General features: G+C 44.1%; 2 protein-coding genes and 1 long non-coding RNA gene across 12 annotated transcripts in view; 2 read left to right on the top strand and 1 right to left on the bottom strand.

Moving 5' to 3' along the window:
- Positions 1 to 426, top strand: part of LOC135284458 (uncharacterized) — a 4041-nt gene extending 3615 nt beyond the window's left edge. For both annotated transcript variants that reach the window (XR_010349854.1, XR_010349853.1), the window contains one exon: positions 70 to 426. This is a non-coding gene — a long non-coding RNA (uncharacterized LOC135284458). The remainder of the gene's footprint in view (positions 1 to 69) is intronic.
- Positions 1 to 1860, bottom strand: part of TBC1D31 (TBC1 domain family member 31) — a 23722-nt gene extending 21862 nt beyond the window's left edge. For 3 of the 7 annotated variants that reach the window (XM_064395811.1, XM_064395861.1, XM_064395818.1), the window contains exon 1: positions 1377 to 1518. In XM_064395811.1, coding sequence (XP_064251881.1) covers positions 1377 to 1453 — 77 coding nt within the window. In that variant the 5' untranslated portion in view covers positions 1454 to 1518. Of the gene's footprint in view, positions 1 to 626; positions 995 to 1042; positions 1139 to 1376; positions 1519 to 1552; positions 1691 to 1745 lie in introns of those variants that run through there. The other 4 variants (XM_064395850.1, XM_064395839.1, XM_064395829.1 and 1 more) reach the window with 4 other exon arrangements.
- On the top strand, positions 1615 to 17850 carry DERL1 (derlin 1). Of its 3 annotated transcripts, XM_064395966.1 has the most exons (9): positions 1615 to 1747; positions 2075 to 2275; positions 4257 to 4368; positions 7511 to 7575; positions 10096 to 10122; positions 12069 to 12164; positions 12822 to 12874; positions 14036 to 14146; positions 15214 to 17850. In XM_064395966.1, the coding sequence occupies exons 2-9, from the start codon at positions 2123 to 2125 to the stop codon at positions 15350 to 15352; spliced, it is 756 nt and encodes a 251-aa protein (XP_064252036.1). In that variant the 5' UTR covers positions 1615 to 1747; positions 2075 to 2122; the 3' UTR covers positions 15353 to 17850. The 3 variants fall into 3 exon arrangements, with proteins under 3 accessions (XP_064252036.1, XP_064252025.1, XP_064252046.1); XM_064395955.1 differs by lacking the exon at positions 1615 to 1747 and having other exon boundaries at positions 1978 to 2275; XM_064395976.1 differs by lacking the exons at positions 1615 to 1747; positions 2075 to 2275 and adding an exon at positions 2667 to 2688.

The following is a 17850-nucleotide window of genomic DNA, read 5'->3' as shown; positions in this document are numbered from 1 at the left end:
TATAGAACTATTATAAAAGTTTCCTGTTTTCCACTTCTATCCTTGTATGGTGCTGTCCATATAAAACAGAGCCAGATGCAGCAATGTGCAGAATCAGCTGTAAGAGGAAGGCTTTTCCAGGAAGGAGGACATCGAGATTTGGAAGATCTGCTATTCCTGGATTTATTGCCTAACACTGAACAAGCTAATCATTTTGTATTATCACTTGGATGTGAATTCACAGCTAAACTAAACACCAAAACTGTGCCAGACATTGGCAGGCTGATTAAAGACTGCAGAGCAGTTGCAGAGTGCTCTGACCATGGCTATATGAGATGCTGATAGCTCTCTGAGACACAGAATATGCCACCCAGCACCTTCATGGGGCTGTGGGGGCTTGTTACAAAGTCTGAGTGAACACAAGAAGGTCATACAGCTATGCTGCAGACTAGAGATAAAACCAATTGCATCTCACTGTTAAGCCCATTCTTTTCTTCAATAAAAGGGCCAGAAAAATGAAATGAGAAAGATAAAATATTTTAAAATGTAACTGAAATCTAGTGATGTTTGTGTGGGATTATGACATTAAAGACCCTAACAAATGAAGTATGACTTCTGCTTCTAAAACCATCCTGAAACACAAGTACCTATCACTGCAGCTACAGCACCTCCCAAGACCTTTCCAATGTCACTCTCTGCCTTTCAAAAGTTTCCTGCAACTGAACTAAGCCAGGAGAACACAGTTAGGAGCTCACGGGGCTGCCCCCAGAGTCCCCCAAAGCAGCATTTGTGACGCTGCTCTCCAGCTTAGCCCAGGCAGTATTTACAGAGCACACCGATTAATCTCCTGGAATTCCCCCTCGGCATTTCAATTCCTAACGAGGGGAAGTGCCGGGCCATCCGAGCAGCGGGGCTCCAGCCCCCTCGGGACCGGCTCCGCCTTCAGGAGCGCATCCCATCAACACGCGAAAGAGCCTCCAAGGATCGGTGCCGGACTCTCTTCGGTGCTGCCCAGCGACAGGACGAGGAGCAATGGCCTCAAACTAAAACACGAAAGTTTCACCTCAACAGGAGGAAGAGCTTCACGTTGAGGATGGCAGGGCACCCAACGGGGAGCTCGTGGAGTGTCCCCCTCTGGAGACATTCCAAGGCGCTCCTGTGTCACCTGCTCCAGCTGACCCTGCCCTGGCAGCGGGCTGGCACGGGATGGTCTCCAGAGGCCGCTTCCAACCGCAGCCATTCTGTCACTGAGGGGAACGCGCTCCTTTCGTTATCTAACCGGGTACCCCCGGGCTGCCCCTTTAACCTCCAGCGGAGGCTCAGGTGGGCCCGGGCCGGCCCTGCCCCGTCCGCCCGCTCCTCTGGGGCAGCCGCTCCCCCCGGCCCGGCCCCGTTACCCCCGCGGTGCGGCCGCCCCCGCCCTGCGGCTCCAGATGGGCCCGCGCCGCCGCTCGCCCACATCGCAGCGCTCCATCCCCGCCCGGCGCTGCCGCTCCCGCGCTGCCCTCAGGGCTCCGCCCACGCTCCGCGCCGGGGGGCGCCGCCCGCGTGGTACAGCCCGCTCCCGCTTTACCAATGCGGAGGAGCCGGAAGGGTGGCGAGTGCTCCCCCCCAGATATCGGAATGGAACAGCTCCAACTGCGGCCTCGCGGGCTGCTGGGAGTTGTAGTTTCCCTCGTGGGCGTCGCGGGGCGATCTGGGTGCGGGCGGAGCGCGGCCAGCGCCGGGCAATGAAGTAAAAACGAGTGAAAACGTCGCGTCCTCACAGGCAAGTGTGTTTATAACGCAGTGCAATAGGTCACTCAGAACATGGCTTTTGCAGCCTGTCGCAGGCACAGGACTTGCTGCCGGTTCCCTCCTGCTGCCCGCGCCCCTCGGGGAGGGGAACGCTGCCTGACCCCACAGCCCCGTCGCCCAGCAGCGGCGGCTGCTCCCCGCTCCGCCCCCGGGGCGGGACTGCCGGCTGCCGAGGCGGGGCCGGAAGCGGCGGCGGCGGCTCGGCCGAATTCGGTGGCGCCACGTCTGGCTCGGGGTCCCCTCCGTGAGCGGGCGGCGGGAGTGGCTGAGCGCTCGTCTCGTCTCGTCTCTTCTTCAGTGGCCGGTTCGTGGCGAGGCCTGGGCGGCGGCCAGGCGCGGCGGCAACATGTCGGACCTGGGGGACTGGTTCCGCAGCATCCCGCTGATCACGCGCTACTGGTTCGCCGGCTCCATCGCGGTTCCGCTCGTGGGCAAGCTGGGCCTCGTCAGTCCCGTCAACCTTTTCCTCTGGCCTGACGCCTTCATCCACCGCTTCCAGGTACGGGCCGCACTACCGCTCCCGGCGTGCCCCGCGGCGCCCGCACAGTAGCTCACTGTGACTCGCTGCGCGCACAGCCTTCTGGGAGTTGTAGTGCGCGGCAGCGTTGCGGGGCCTCGCTGGGGCTACGCGCGGGGCCGGCCGCTCCCCCGGCTCCGCGGCCGCGCTGGAAGCGCCGTGCACCGAGACAGCGCCCAGGGGAGACCGGGGTGAGCAGAGCCCCTCCGGCGGGAGCGGAGCCGCCTTCGTGCTCAGCCTGTACAGGGCCTGCGGGCAGAGCGCCGGGTAAACCCGGGCCCAGCCCGCAGGCCCGAGGGCCCCACCGCGCTGACGGCTGCGCGTCCCTGCCAGGGTGCAGGAGGAGGGCTGTCGGCCCTGGCAGTCCTGTAGTTCGTCTTGTGCCTCAGACTGGTGTGGGTTTTCCTACGTTTTTTGTGGGCGTTGTTGTGGTGGGCACTGGTTGTTGTGCCAAGGAGCTCTGTGCCTGTGGCTACAGGTGACTTGCCCAGCTCTTTGTCGTCGTGGCCGTGACTTTGGGAGCTGTAACTTTGGGCTTGTGGGGTGTGCAAACATCCCAGACTGCAGCTGGCCCGGGAGGTTTTGAGGCAGAGGCATGGAGCTCCTGGGGTGGGTACAGTGAGCGCAGCAAAGGTGATCAAGGAACTGGAGCATCTCTGGTGAGGAGTGGCTGAGGGAGCTGGGCCTCTTCAGCCTCTGGGAGAGAGAACTGAGAGGGGACCTCAGCAGTTTCTGTGAGTGTCAGAAGATGCACAAATGCAAACGGGCAGAAACTGATGCATGGGAAGTTCCACCTGACCTGGGTGACCGTGCACTGGAACAGACTGACTGGGGAGGCTGTGGAATCTCCCTCGCTGGAGTTCTTCAAGAACTGTCTGAGTGCAGTCCTGTGTCACGTGCTCTAGAATGAGTGCTTGAGCAGGGAGGTTGGCCCAGATCACCCACTCTGGTCCCTTTTAACTTGACATATTCTGTGATTCTGTAAGTGCATTTGCACCTTCTGGTTTGGAATTTGAAAAAGCTTCTGTGCTTAGATATGGTTCACGTAAATTAACACCTGATGCCTTGAAGTGTCAGACATGCAGTGTTTCTGGGTACAATAGCAATATCAAAAGTGGTCTCAAACTGGACATATTTTTCCTTGCACTGTGGTGTGCAAGGTTCAGTGTTGGGTGAGAGCACTCATTGGAGGAGCTCAAAATGAAGGATGAGAAAAGATTTCAATTTTTAAATTTCTGTTATATCATCTCATTACATCTTCATTGAAGAAAGAAAAAAAATTAAAGCCCTGACTCTCTCTTTACCTTGATTCATGTATTGTTCCCAAAATTTAGTAGCATAAATGACTGTTTTTTCTGTAGTTCTGTTATTCCTTCTTGAACTGCGATGTTCAGGATCCCAATACTCAGTTTGGAAATGTTGCTGCTTGAAGAGCTCATTCATGAATGACCAGGCATTTTCTGTGCTTGCTACGTGCTGCCATGCAGTTGGCTATGCCCAATATTCATACTGGGAGGCTGTCCCAGAGCAGATCCCAAATGCTCAGAGCAGCACGTGCTGTCTGGAATGGTGCACTAAAGGCTGTGGATTCTTTGGCCTCTGTTCAACAGAGAAGAATGGGTTTTGTATGGCTGGTTTTTAAACAGGGTAGCATCCTTGCCAGTGAGTCTCTTTTGCACTGCATTAAAGACTCACTGCTGCAAAGATGTGATGGAAAGCAGTTTGCAAAGTTGTGTGTTATTTCTGGGGTAGTCTCAGTAGCTTTGCTTACCAGATTGAAAGGAAACACCACAACTAGAGAAGCTGCTGAAGCAGGAACAATCAATACTTGGGCTATTTTTAATCTTCTTCTTGATGTTCCAAGTTCTCATTCATTATCAAGTAATGAATGTAAATAAAAAGCCTGTGCTCATGAGTTCATTCTGCAGTTTATAAATACATCTTTCTCTTTTGATCTGGACAGATCTGGCGGCCAATAACGGCGACTTTCTTCTTCCCAGTGGGACCTGGAACGGGGTTTCTCTACTTGGTGAATTTGTATTTCTTGTATCAATATTCCTCACGACTAGAAACAGGTATGTTGACCATTAAATTGTATGCTCCTGTTGAACCCTGCCTGAGCTGATAAGAGATGGCTCATCTCTGTGCCAGCTTATGTTGGTCAGCATGAATCTGCTCTGAAAACTGATTTTCTGTGGCTGGCTCCTTCCCTTTGGCCATTTAGGATCTGAACTTGATACTTGTTTCAGTAGGAGGGCCTGGTGCTTTTAATTGCTGGATTTAAGAAAGTGAGTGAGACAGATTAAAAGATGATGTTTACTTCTGGTTTTTTGTACCTGATGTTTTTTTATTAGAGAAGGATGATAGAGCATAATGTAATAATGGGCTTATCCATTGGGAGAAAAGAGCATCAGGGTTTTTTTTTTTGTTTTAATAGGGATGTTTATTTGTGTTATTCTGTTGTCTGTGTTGAATTGAGAGATACCTCCTCCAAACGAAGTCTTCCTCTCTGCCTAGCAGATATGTGGAAATGTTAAGAGACTGGAAGGGTTTTTCAGTTAAGGGGAAAAATCAAGTGAAAAAAGAGATCAGATAATAGATGCTTTCTCTCAAACAAAGGGATTGTTGGTATAAGGTAGCTTCAAAACTGGTTTCCTTTTGCACTGCCCAGTTCATTAAACCTAGAAAAAATAGGTTTAATTGACATAAATAATGAAAATATTTGCAAAGCCAGACCCTCCTGATAGCCTTTGTGATCAAGAATTTCGGTGTGGTTCTAATGGAGTCTTAGAACTGATAATGTAAAGGGGAATGCATTGGAAGGTGATGTTGGGAAGTCCCACGAGAGAGGAGATCCCTGGTAGACCTGCCCTCCAGAGAGCATTGTGGAATCACATTTAAGTCTTAAGAAGAGTGGTAAGGAAGGGCAGGAGTGGTGCCAGATTGTGTTTGGTCACTTTCTTAGTGAAAGTTAAATACTGGTTTAATAGCTAGAAATGGTTCCTGCTTGCTTTTGAGCCTTTCTGCAGTAGTTCATGAGTACATGAGAGTGCTCACAGTTCTGACTGGGCAAAGGTAGGTGTAGTAAGAGTTCCTGGCTATGCAAATTAAAAGACTTCACTGCTTGTGAAGCAAAAATGCTCTAGTTGTCTGTGATTCTAGATGTGCTGTGGCACACATCTCATGAAAGGGAGTAAATTTCTGCTGTACAACAGATCTGGATTTTAAAACTGGAAGTCATCTGTGTTGTTTGAACCAATGCATTTCTTTTATGTTACAGTCATTTTTCTGGGTATAAATTAAATCCTTGGTTAGGTTGGCCCCTTCTCTGAAAAAAGGCCTGAATCCTTCTGTAGTTAGAAGGTAAATAAGTTGCTGATGGTGTTTACAGGTGGAAGTCTGCATTGGTCTGTGCCTCCTGTTGTCTGTGAAACTGAGAAAGTGAAACTTCTATTTTCAGCCTTGTGCATGGTTTTTGAGCATACACTGCTGCTGCCTGCCAGCTTCAGATTTAGCTGTCAGAAACACCTGTATGGTTTTGTGCTGTGCTTGTGCTTTCCTAACAGGCTGACCTATGACTTCCAAAGGAAAGGGAGATTGATGTCATTTTGTTTTGGTTTGGTTGGAGAAGAGCATAACAAATATCAGCAGAGTAAGCAGAATATACAGAGTTCACTCCCCAGCTGTGTGAGTGATGAGATTATGGGTCTGCAGCTCTTCCCAGATGACTGCAGTATACCCTGGGCCTCATGGAAGGACCCCATACCTGTGCTGAGCTCTCTGGCAGTTTGTAGTCCAATTTCCTTAGATGTTCAAGGAAAAGTCAACTTAAATGGTTTGTCAAATACCCTCATTAGCAATCTTGTAGATAATGAGAAGTGAAAAAAATTAGAAGAATAATAATAGCTTTGATTTTCCAGTTTTGGATGGATTCCTGAGCTGGCCTTTCTACAGCCTTAGTCAGCTTCTTCTCTTTATTTGTTTTTATTTGTTGTATGGCAACAGTAAGAAAAAACCTTCAGTTTTTGTAGTTTTACAACATTAAAACTTTCTGATATATTTTTCAAAACATGTTTTTTTCCTGTCATGCAATTTGCATGGCTGACATTAAAAAATAAACTGGTATTCTAGTAATTTTGTTTTACATAGGCTATTCTAAAAAGCTAATGCTTAAAAGTAGATTTTCTTCATTTAAGAATACTTCTATGAAGATGAGCAGTGCTCACATTAAGCAGTGGCATTCTTTCTAGGCATTTTGATGTTTAATTAGGAGCATGTAATTCAGGTTGTCCGTGATGTGCTGTGTGTGTCACTGTCATTCCCACTGTCACTGTGTTTCACCCCCACTGGTCTGGGTCTTTTTCATCAATATTCTCAGGCTTTCCTTTCCTGTCTGGGTTTCTATGAAAGTTGATGGAAGTCTTGCATAGATGCTGAGGTCTCTGTCAGCCTTTGCCACAGTTAGTGAGAGCCTCAGCTTTTCACGTTTGCAAGGAATTGCTACAGGGTTATTTTTTAGTACTTGTCTCTGTCAGGTCTCAAACTCAACTGAGCATCTAAAGATCATTTCATTTTATATGACCTGCAGGGAATGTTACTCTTTTTGTTTCCAGTGTCCTGAAAAAATTGACACTTATTTGGAATGGTGAATTAGACAAGCAAGTGCAGCTTAGAAGGAACAGAATGTGCTGCACATGTGTACCCTCCTTGTCATGTGTGCTAATTTTTTCTGGAGTATAAAAACCACTGCATCTCTTGAGTCTGATGAGATGATGCAAAGAGGATTCAATTTGCCTAAGTGAGGGCTGGTTTTCACATGACTCAGTCATTAAACTTGGTATTTCTGCTTTTGCTGTGCATGTGTATTTCCTAATTCTTTGCTTCTAACCTGCAGTTTCACATGAACGATGGGATCCAACTCCATTTTTGGTCTTATGCAGTTTAAACTATTTCTCTCCAGAGTCAGTGTGTTCTTTTTTTAAGTATAGACACTGCTTGTGCTCTAATGCAGTAGGCTGAATGTCTTATTTTTCAGCCTGTAGGTTGTTCTATTCTAAGGCTTTTTAAAATTTAAAAAATACTCGTAGACCACAGAGTGCATGCAAAGCAACTGTTATTAACTGAGCTTTCTTAGACTCTGAAAAATAAAAGTTGTCCTAATTTTTAATAAAAATTTCAATGCCTTTGATGATTCAAAATGACTCTTTTTATTTTCAGGGGCTTTTGATGGAAGGCCAGCAGATTACATGTTCATGCTCCTGTTTAACTGGATCTGCATTGTTGTATCCTTCTCATCATCAAACTTTGAGCAATATTTTGGTTCTCCTGTTTCCACCTGAAGTATGTTCAAGGACCAGGTTTTATCAAGGAACAGTTTTAAAATGTAGCAAATGTTCCCAGGGGAGTTTGTAGAGTTTGTAAGTGTGTAACCTTCCTGTAAAGGTAGTGAGTGGCTTGCAGGGAGAACACTTAATGATGTGCTCGCACGAGTGTGCAGTGTGGGGATGAGCTGTGCCTGCACAGAGCTGAGCATGTGCTGGGTGAGTGTCCCTGCTGCTGGCTGGGTTGCTTTGCTGAGCTGTCTTGTGTGGGCTAGCACTGAATTTAATGTGTTCAAGCTGCCATGTGCAAAAAGGACTGATCACTGCCTCTCCCTGAAAAGGAGAGATCCTTTACCTGCTGGGTACAAGTTATCTAAGTCTGTGAAAGCAGTGTTGTGATATCTTCACTGAGACAACTTCCTGAAGAAGCTGGGCTTGTTGGTTTGGGAATGCTGGGAAACATTTCTGTGGGCTGTGCTGTACCACCTGAATTTTCTTTTAGATCTTGAATACAAAACTGTGAGGAGTTGTTGATAAGCCAGGTGGTTGTGTCAACATTCAGAGGGATCTTTAGAGGTTGGATAAATGGGCTGACCAGGAATGAAGCTCAGCAAAGAATAGTGCAGAGTCCTGCTCTTGGCAAGGAACAGCCTCAGGCAACAGGACAGACTGACAAAGCAAAGCACCTTCCAAAAAAGGCCCTGTTTGTCCTGCTGGACACAGAGTTGACCACGAACCAGTAGTGTGCCATTATGGCCAAAGTGGCCACCAGCCCCCGGGGCTGCCCTAAGGAGAGGATTGCCTGCAGGTTGAGGCAGGTGATTGCTCCTTTCTGCTCAGCCTTTGAGAGATGTGTGGGGGCTGCAGCCAGCTCTGGGTTCCCAAGGGAGATGTGGGCATACTGGAGAGAGTCCAGTGAAAGGTCATGAGGATGATTAAAGGGTTGAAGCATCTGTCACAGGAGAAGCTGGGATTGTGCAGCCTGGGATGTTGTCATAGAATCATACAGTAGTTTAAATTGGAAGGGACATTGAAAGGTTATCAAGCCCCCTGCAATGAGCAGAGACACCTTCAGCTAAATCAGGTTGCTCAGAGCCCCATTCAACCTGACCTTGAATGCTTCTGGGGGTGGAGCATCCACCATCTCTCCAGGTAACCTGTGCCAGTGCTTCACCACCCTCATAGTAAAAAATTTCTTTGTTACACCTAGTCTGAACCAACCTTTTTTTAGTTTAAATCATTACCACTTGTCCTCTTGCAAAAGGCCCTACTATACATTTTTGTCCCCCAACTCTCTCAGCCTTTCCCTAAAAGAGAGGTGTTCTATTCCTCCAGTAACTTGTCTGGCCCCACTCCAACAGGTCCATGTCTTCTGTGCTGAGGGGGTCTGCAGCTGAACACCCAATTCCACGAAATAAAGCACAGGAAATTCCATTTAAATATGAGAAAGATACACTGTAAGGGCAGTGAAGCACTGGCATGATTGGCAAGAGAGGGTGTGGAACCTCCATCCTTGGAGATGCTCCCATTCTGCCTGTGCTGTTGCTGCCTCCTTGTAGCAATTTGCAGTGGCACAGCAGGTGGAAAAAAGGGAGGGGTGACATCAGTGTGAACCAGATAGCAGGGAGCTGGTGTGTAGAAATGCTTTATCTCTAGTTGCATTCCACTATGTGGAGGGAATTGCTGTTCCTGCCAGTCCTGTGGAGCCACAGCTGTAACAAGGTGCACTTGGTTACATTGTTAGGAAGATGAAGGTTTTCTTTATGATTGCAGGTGTTGGCTGTGAGCATTTAATTAATGTAATTGTGACCTGACTTTCAAACTGGTCATTTAAAAGCTTCTGGTTGCTTGCTCCCTGTGTGATGTAAGGACCAACCTGGATGCATGATGTGGGAAAATGCTGGGTGTCATTTTGCATGTATTTATGAACTGTTAAAAGCATCCTGATTGTATTGAAATCATTTAGTGATTATTTCTACTCAGCAGTTACTACAACAGTTTCTTTCAGCTCCAAGGTGGCAGAGGAGTATTACAAGCCTGCATTGATGCACTTTAAGAAATTTCTTTTCTATGACTCATTGGCAATATATTGGTATTTTTTAATGATCTGGTATTTGTTTAGTTAGAAAATTAAAATGTCAGTGTTAAACTAATGAAAGAATCCAGTTGTTGAGCTTTAATGTGCCTTTATGCAAGGTCTGATTGATTCTTTAGCTAGCCAGTTTCATCAGAGAGGAAAAGCCAGTGCACCCATCAGCCCTTGGGGTTAATGATTTGAGGTGGGCAGCTGAAATCCTGCCAAAAAGCAGTTATTGAAACAAAGTTTGTACATCTCTAGATCATTGGAAATTTTAACCTAAAACAGTGTAGTATTAATTCTGAATATTAAAGATCTTTGCATGTGCTTTCTGTGTGTCTGCAGCTTTTTATTGTTGTAGTCTGTCAGGTTTTTCTGCATTTTCCTTCATGGTGCAATGACAGATAACTGGCTTGGTAATGGACATGCAGGTAAGTGTGCTGCAATTTCTTAGATAATAATTTTACAAAACTTTATGACTACTTGATGACTTTATAGAGAGCATTATTGACTTAACTGCCGAACATAGTTAAGCTAGGCTGTTCAGATTATATCAGAATGGACTGCTCTGTGTGTATTGTTAATTTTTCAGATTGGGTTACCCTCAGCTGAAGGCACAAGCTTGGATCTGACTGTCATACCTAACCTAGTTAGGGAGCCAAGAAGTAAAAATTGTGTCTTTGTGCAGTCAGGAAATGCTTAGACTTCTACTAAAATGGACACAAGATGTCACCTGTGCACTATTTGTTTTAATGAATGTGGATCTGCTTTCTTATTTTTCTATTTAAAAGTGATTCTTGGGTTTGTTAGTCTTCTCAAATTTAGTTCAGTGTGCCTTTTACTTGCCAACAGAAGGTTTTTTTGGTGAAAAATACAGCTTCAGTTTGAGACCAGAACTGTGAAGTATAAAATCCTCACAGGAATGATTAAGATAGTGGTCTTAAGAGCTGGTTTCAGTGAAATAATTCTTATCTTCCCAAATACTAAGGCTGAAAATTGGAAAGTGTGTTTTGGATACAACAGAGTGTCAGATAACTGCATGTCTTCAGTCTGCCTCTGCTGTTCTCATCTTCATCTGTCTCCAGCACCTAAAGACTGCACCAATATCTGTAGCATTCCATACAGAATTATTATTAGCATTTATTAGATCACTTCTCTGGCTCCCTGGTAGACAAAACCAGTGATCATGCATGTCTGGTCTGGAGTGAATTGTGTCAAGGGCTGTCCATAACTTTATACTTACACTTTTCTGGGAGCAAGATACCACACATTTTTGAAAAGCATGCTGGAGTTACCCACACATTATACAAATTTTAGTCTGATTGTGTTGATTTGTATATTTTTAAAGAGGTACTTAATTTTTTTTATCAGCATACAAATTATTGATTAAAGAAGAATCAATTTTTTGATATAAAAGTGTGGTTTTTCTTAAAAATAAGAATTTTTACTTGTTTTGAGTGACCTTTGTTGAAATTCAGAAGACAGAGTGGGATAGCTAGGCCTCTGTTCCCAAGTCAAATGCATTCAGGTATTAGATGTTGCTTTCTTTTAAGTAAAATAAAAAGGGTTTTAATAAAACCTTTAAATAAGGTTCTTGTGTGGGGAGTCAGAGTGCACTGTGGGGCTTCTGAAAGGCTGGATTGATGTTAGGATGCCAGCTTTAATGTGGAATCTGTGAGATAGCAGCCCCCCTGAAGGGATGAGTTCTAACCTCTTTTCCAAACACAGGAGCTGGTTATAGCATTCAGCCAGTTCATGGAAATGTTGCTGGTGCAGCCTGCCCTCAGTTCAGAAATCAGCAGATGGCTAAAGCAGTGCTTTGTGTTTCTTTCACTAGAAATAGTCCAATCAGCTGATGCAGAGTCAATGTAAAGTGTTTGGAACAACCTCAGCCCCTGGCATGGAGCTCAGGTTCCACCAAGGCTGCTGTGATACCCTGCAATGGCTGGAGCACCTTCCCCTGGGGTGCTCTCAGGACACAGGTGGCAGCTGGATGGATAACGCTTCATCTGGCCCCAGATGAGGGTGTGTGGGTCAGTGCCCTGAAATGATTGTGGCACAGGTACAGGGCTCACTGCTGGAGGTGTGGGGACAAGCAGAATTCCCTGCAGCTGCTCTTTCACCTGGCACAGGCTGGAGCCCTTTGCTTTGGCATGGTCATGCAGAAGAGAATGACCAAGTAGGTTCTCCTCCTTAACTCTCTCAATAGTTTTTGAACAGATCCAGGGTATGTATTGGAAAAGATTCTTGGGCAATCTGAAAGGATTTCAGTGATGTACCATGCTTACAAACCACTTCTGAAACATAGCTCTTCCTGCCTGAGTTTCTTGTGCTTCTGTGAAAATAATGGTAATTTTGCCTTTTTTAAACATTGCAGTTGCTGATGATACCACTCATCATGTCAGTACTTTATGTGTGGGCCCAGCTGAACAGAGACATGATTGTATCATTTTGGTTTGGAACAAGATTTAAGGTATGTCAGACAGTGTATTGGAAAGATCTCTGCCCATAAGGTGCATGTGTAGTGGGTGAGGGGCTAAATAGAAATATTTTCTCTTCTAAAAAGTGTCTTATACTCTCACATAGAATACTCCTTGAGATGCAGCAAAGTTCATAGTCTTCCATGTGGTATCACTCAGTGTGTGTCTACTGAAAAGATGTTCTGACAATTCATTGTTCTAAAAAAAAGGAAAAAATTCCTGATAAACTTTAGCCTGGATAAAAGCTGAATGTAGTGACAAAATGTTGGTATTTTAAGCTGGGTTTTTTTCTGTGTGACCTTGGCTGTTTCTGTCAGATCTTGTAGAGAAGACTCTTTTGATAATTTCTAGACCTTTTCAAAATCAAAAACTTTAGGACTTTATTCCAGATGCAAACTTGCTGTGGAACATAGGGTTCAAAAGGCATGTTTGCTTATAATGTTTGAATGAGTATGTTTTGTCTAAAAATATTAGTGATTGCTCAGTTTGGAGTGACCTTTTTAGGCTGAATCTGCTTAAGTTAATAGATCAGGACCTGTGTAATGCCTAAAGCATTGAGATTATGATCATGCTTATTAGTGCAGTGGGAAGTTGAGAGCAGGCTTACATCCTTAACTTGTACTTACTCTCTTCATTGCATTCTTTTTCAGGCCTGTTACCTTCCATGGGTTATTCTGGGATTCAACTACATCATTGGTGGATCGTATGTATTTACTTATGTGGCCAGTTTGAAGTTATAAAAGCTTTTACAGCTATTTAACTTGCTGCTGAATTTAGGAGTAATATTAAAATAAGAAGCTTAAAACTGTATGATCTGACAGATAATGCTCAGTGTCACAGGTGGTTATTTGACATAAAAGCAAAGAGGAGATGTGCCTGTGAGAACTAGAGAACAGAATGTAAGTGAGGGGAGAGTAATGAGAGTCTGGTGTATTTTCTACTAACTCCATGCATTAGGCCTTCTCCATACCAAGAAAGTAACACACTCTAAAAAAAGATGTCATCCCCTGGAACTAGACATTATTACTGGTTTTAGAAACAAGTTTAGCTTGACTCTGATAGTGTTGTTACTTCTTTCCTTCACAGAGTTGTCCAATGTGATCTTTTTTTTTTTCAGTTTGTTAAATAAGGGAAAATGGCAATAAGCCCACAGCATGCCATATTACCACTTGTTTAATTTTTTGGTCTCTCTTGGGTTGTTTTTTTTTACTAAACCTCTTGATGCAGAAATCCCCTCTGTGCACAGTGTGGACCCCCTCACTGGGGCCCTGCATTGACTGGGGCCTCTTGGTGCCGCTGTAACATAATTAGTGACAATAACAAGTTTGTGGTTGAGTTATAAAAGGAAGAGATAGTACAGCAAAACCAAATTCCCTTCTCTGGCTGTGCCTCCTACTGACTCATCTGTCACTTGTGAAAACTGCCTGCTCTTAGATACCTGCTGTTTCTATGCATGACAGAAGATACTCAAGGGCCTCCAGTCAGCAGTGCTTTTACAAAACTGGGAACAAAACAGCAGGAGCCAGGTTGTCTAGTGAAAACAGCAGTAACTTCTCTAGCTCTGCAGGTTATTATTTTGGGCGCTAATCACTATACGGTCTAATTCCCCAATGTAAACAAGTATTTAATTGTGTTTTCAATACAGAATGTAGAGAAGGCTTGGAAGGGAGGGTGGAACAGACTATTGATGTGTTGGTGCAGGAGGCTGGCCCTTCTAAAGAAGTGGCTGCAAAATGCTGAGGGAAGGGAAGTTTTCTGTGTGTCACGACCCTGGCAAAGCCTGGTGGCAGGTGAACAGAAGATTGTCACTCATTTATTTTCAGAGAAGACAGCATGTGAAACCATTCTTTTTTTTGCTTTACAGAGTCATCAATGAGCTGATAGGAAATCTGGTTGGGCACCTGTATTTCTTCTTAATGTTTAAATATCCAATGGATTTGGGAGGAAGGAATTTTCTGTCCACACCTCAGTTCCTGTAAGCTGACTTGATTCTTTACTTCACTATTTGTTTGGTCAAATTTTTTGTATGGTTCATCAGACATATATATGGTGGGATCACAAAGTGTAAAATACTTTGCCAAGACAACTTCTTCAGGCTCTCATAGACTGAGCTGGTGAGTCATAAAAAATGTTGAGTTACTTGTAAATGGCCCGTGTGAAAGTTCTTTGTTGCCCCTTGGCTTATGTCTTTACCCATTCTTAAGCGTGAGAATAAATGTCATAGTTCTGCTGTTGAATTGAGCTGCAGTAAAGAGAACTCCCTAACAATTATCAGACGGTACATAAAAGAACTTTTATCCTGTAAATCATCTGTTTTTTGTATCCCCATGTATAGTTATAGTAGCTACCAGTTCAGCAATGTTTATAGTTTTAGACTTGTGAAGGGCTATAAATGATTCTGCTTCACAGTCTGTACCAGTCCTCACTGGGATTGCAAGTCTTGGATTTTGAAGTACTTTTTCTTGAGGTATGTTCAGTGTTTTGGCATTGAACTACTATGATCAAAAGCCAAAGTTCGTAGTTCAGTTGCCCTTGTCCACATAGTTTTGGGCTGCAAATACTCCTCCTCCATCAGACTTTAGTTAGCAACTCAGTTAACCCTTTTTGTAACATAAAGTGTTGAATTACAGTTATACTTTCTGTACAAGTTTCAATGAATTGGGGAGCTTTATATTCTAATTCTGTGCTTGCAAGCCCATCTGGTAAACCTAATTTTCCATAAAGATTAGAAGACAAGGTTGTTTTTAAAAATGTCTTTAAAGGTGGTAACAGCTCTGAAACTGCCCTCAGTATTGTTGGTTCTGTGCAATTCTCCTGTTACCATACACATCCCAGAGATGGAAGTTTCAGTATTTCCATTTGTCAGTGTGCTGAGGGCTTAGATTTGGAAATAATTGTCTGAAATTCTGCTGGGAAAAGTCAGTTTTATTACAAAGTGTATCAGCTGAGAGGAAGTGCATGGAAAAGTGGAAAGCCCAGCCTTGGCACTTACCTGCAAGGTCCAGCTGTTTCTCTAACTCCTCCTCCTCTGGTTTGTCCTAGTTACCGCTGGCTGCCAAACAGGAGAGGAGGAGTGTCAGGCTTTGGTGTCCCTCCTGCCAGCATGAGAAGGGCTGCAGAAGATCAGCAGGGTGGTGGAAGACACAACTGGGGCCAAGGTTTCCGGCTAGGGGACCAGTGAAGAATTCCTGCCCTTGGAAAACAGCAACTCTTCGGTTTCAATTGACGTAGAACCGACCGCTCCTGGTGCAGAGCACGCTTAGGAACTGAGCTCTCTGCAGTACTCTTGGATTTAACTGATTGGAAAGAAAGAATGTTTCTGGTTCAAGAGCAAATTAAAAACTCCAGAAGGAAAAAATGTAGATCTTGCTCCAGGTTAGCCAGTAGTGTCCAGTGTGATTCTGCCATTAAAAATAAGCCTTCTTTATACAGTATTGTCTGTCACAACAGGATCCATTGGCTATCCTGTTCCACAATGTGGTGGAACAAGCTAGTGGTATTCTGTCTTGCCTGGTATGTTAAAAGCTTTGTTGACCACAGTAAAGTAAGAATCTAGTGTGAGGCAGATGTCTCAAAAAAGCCCCCAAGTTAGGAAGCTGACTTTTTCCATAGCTGTGCTTAAGTCCCAGGGTCTTTGGAAACATTATTTAAGTGGTATCTCTCTGATGCATTCATAAAGCAAATTGCAAATGTTTCATTTCTGTTATTAAGCTGTGTTTTGAGCAGAGCTGTTTCTTGCCATGCAGCATTTGTCCTACCTGCTACATCATGGGCTGGGCAAGGCTAAGGATTAGAGGGCTTTTGTTTGAAATGGCAATAACAGATACAGAATTGAAATCCCTAAACTTTGTGGCATGTTACAAAGCTTGTTCTGGTGAAACTGAAGTCTGGCATGACTTTTTTCCCCCAGATCTGTGAATTCTTATCTTCAAGGTTTCTCTTTTGATTGCCAAATTGGGTAGCATAGATACTGCTTAAACTAGAAAATGTAACATTGTGGTTAAGGGTACTGACGGCAGCATTGTTTAACTGAATCTTCAGCTTTATCTTAAAAGCTTTAAGACATCTAAGAATCAAAGCTGGAAATAATCTTTTGCAGGGTGAAGATACAATATAACAGGTTACTGTAGGACTCTTTCATTGTCAAGTAAGAAATTGCATACACTGTTTATTAGCGTCTGTACTATTTTTAGTAAAAATTTCTGACATGGAAAAGGGAATGATTCTGTACAGTCGTTTACTTTGCACTGGGTTCCCATGGGCAGAGCATGTGGCTAAGATCCAGGAAGCCGTGATGCCAGCTTGTTACTGACTCACTGCATGCTCTTGAGCAAACTTCCTACTTATCTCAGTTTTCCCAGCTGTAAGGAGGACTTGTGCATGTCTCACAGCATTCTTACAAGACAGCTGTCCCTGACCTCCCTAGCTGGGAGCTGCTAGTGAGCAAGTAAGGCTTAGGTTTACATAAATCCAACACTTCAGCTAGGGACACAATTACTCTAAGCTTAACCAAGACTAAGTCAGAATGTAGTTGCTCACTTTTTCTTTTGCAGAGGAGGAAGAGCATTGTCACTAGGATAAGTTTCAAGTCTGTCTGAATTGCCCTTTAGCATTTGTCATTTTTACTGGGTAGGTGGGGCACAGAAAGCTGTTCTGTCCCAACTTAGGTATCTCAGGTAACTGTAGGTAGGTGAAGTGAATCTGGGCTGATACGTTTTTATTACTACTTTGTTTCCTGACTAAACTTGGGTTCTGAAGGTGTAAAAACTTGTAAATACTAAGTGATGCAAAGCTGAGTGGAAAATAAGCACTTAGGCTGGAAATTGTAAAAAAATGCCTGTTCCATGTCTTCATTGCAACTCAGTTATGTTGATTTGGCTCGTGGAGAAATGTAGACAACTGGTAATGATTATACTGTGTGCTTAAGTTTTACAGGAACTTGGAGTTTAGAAATCACCTGCCATTTTTGTCTGTTTGGTGAAGAGTTTTAAAGATGCTCTTGTCTCTTTCTTTGTGTAAAAATGGTAGGTAGAAAAGAGGAGTGCAGTGTTGTAAATACAGATTTATCATGACCAACAGCTGTTATTTGATGTGGACTTGAATAGTCTGAGAATCATCATTTTGATAGGAGTCTTTTTAGTCATAGGAATTTCACAGTCTCCAAAGCATTTTCTTTATTTTGAGTCAGGACCCAACTTTTAAGTGAGGATGCAATAGTTTGTGACTCAGTTAAACTCCTGGCACACTCAAACTGCAGAATATCTCTGTATGGAAGGCCCAAAGGAAGGCTTCAGTGAGAGAAAGCACAGCAAAAGGCATTGTACTGGCCCACTGCACTGCATGGGGTCTTGCTTTCTAGTATGTCCTCCTTTCTAAATTAAGAGAAAAGGTTTGCAAGGAAAATAGACTTCTTATAAACCTTGCGTAGCTTCTGAGCTGCTTCAGGTCAATTTACTTTGTTTATGGAAAATTCACTTCAGAATTCCATATTACAAGCTCAGTTTGATTGTTTCTCCGTTTGTCACTTGACCTGAACTGCTGTTTGTCCCCCCACATACATTAATAATGGCAGTCTCTTGTTAAAATGAGTACCTTCTTTCTTATTTTGTACAGATAATTTCCCTTTTTGTAATCAATTTTTGTTGGTAAAGTTTTAAATTAAAATTTTAATCTCTGTTA

This window comes from Passer domesticus, chromosome 1 (genome assembly GCF_036417665.1).
Source record: "Passer domesticus isolate bPasDom1 chromosome 1, bPasDom1.hap1, whole genome shotgun sequence".
Lineage (NCBI taxonomy): Eukaryota > Metazoa > Chordata > Aves > Passeriformes > Passeridae > Passer > Passer domesticus.
This window is presented reverse-complemented; position numbering and strand designations above follow the sequence as displayed.

Bases quoted from the DNA above. Each gene is read 5' to 3' on its own strand.
- DERL1 (XM_064395966.1), top strand. From the start codon at position 2,123: ATGTCGGACCTGGGGGACTGGTTCCGCAGCATCCCGCTGATCACGCGC. The intron at 2,276-4,256 runs GTACGGGCCGCA...TGATCTGGACAG, and splicing joins CCTTCATCCACCGCTTCCAG to ATCTGGCGGCCAATAACGGC. The intron at 7,576-10,095 runs GTATCCTTCTCA...GTGCAATGACAG, and splicing joins TTAACTGGATCTGCATTGTT to ATAACTGGCTTGGTAATGGA.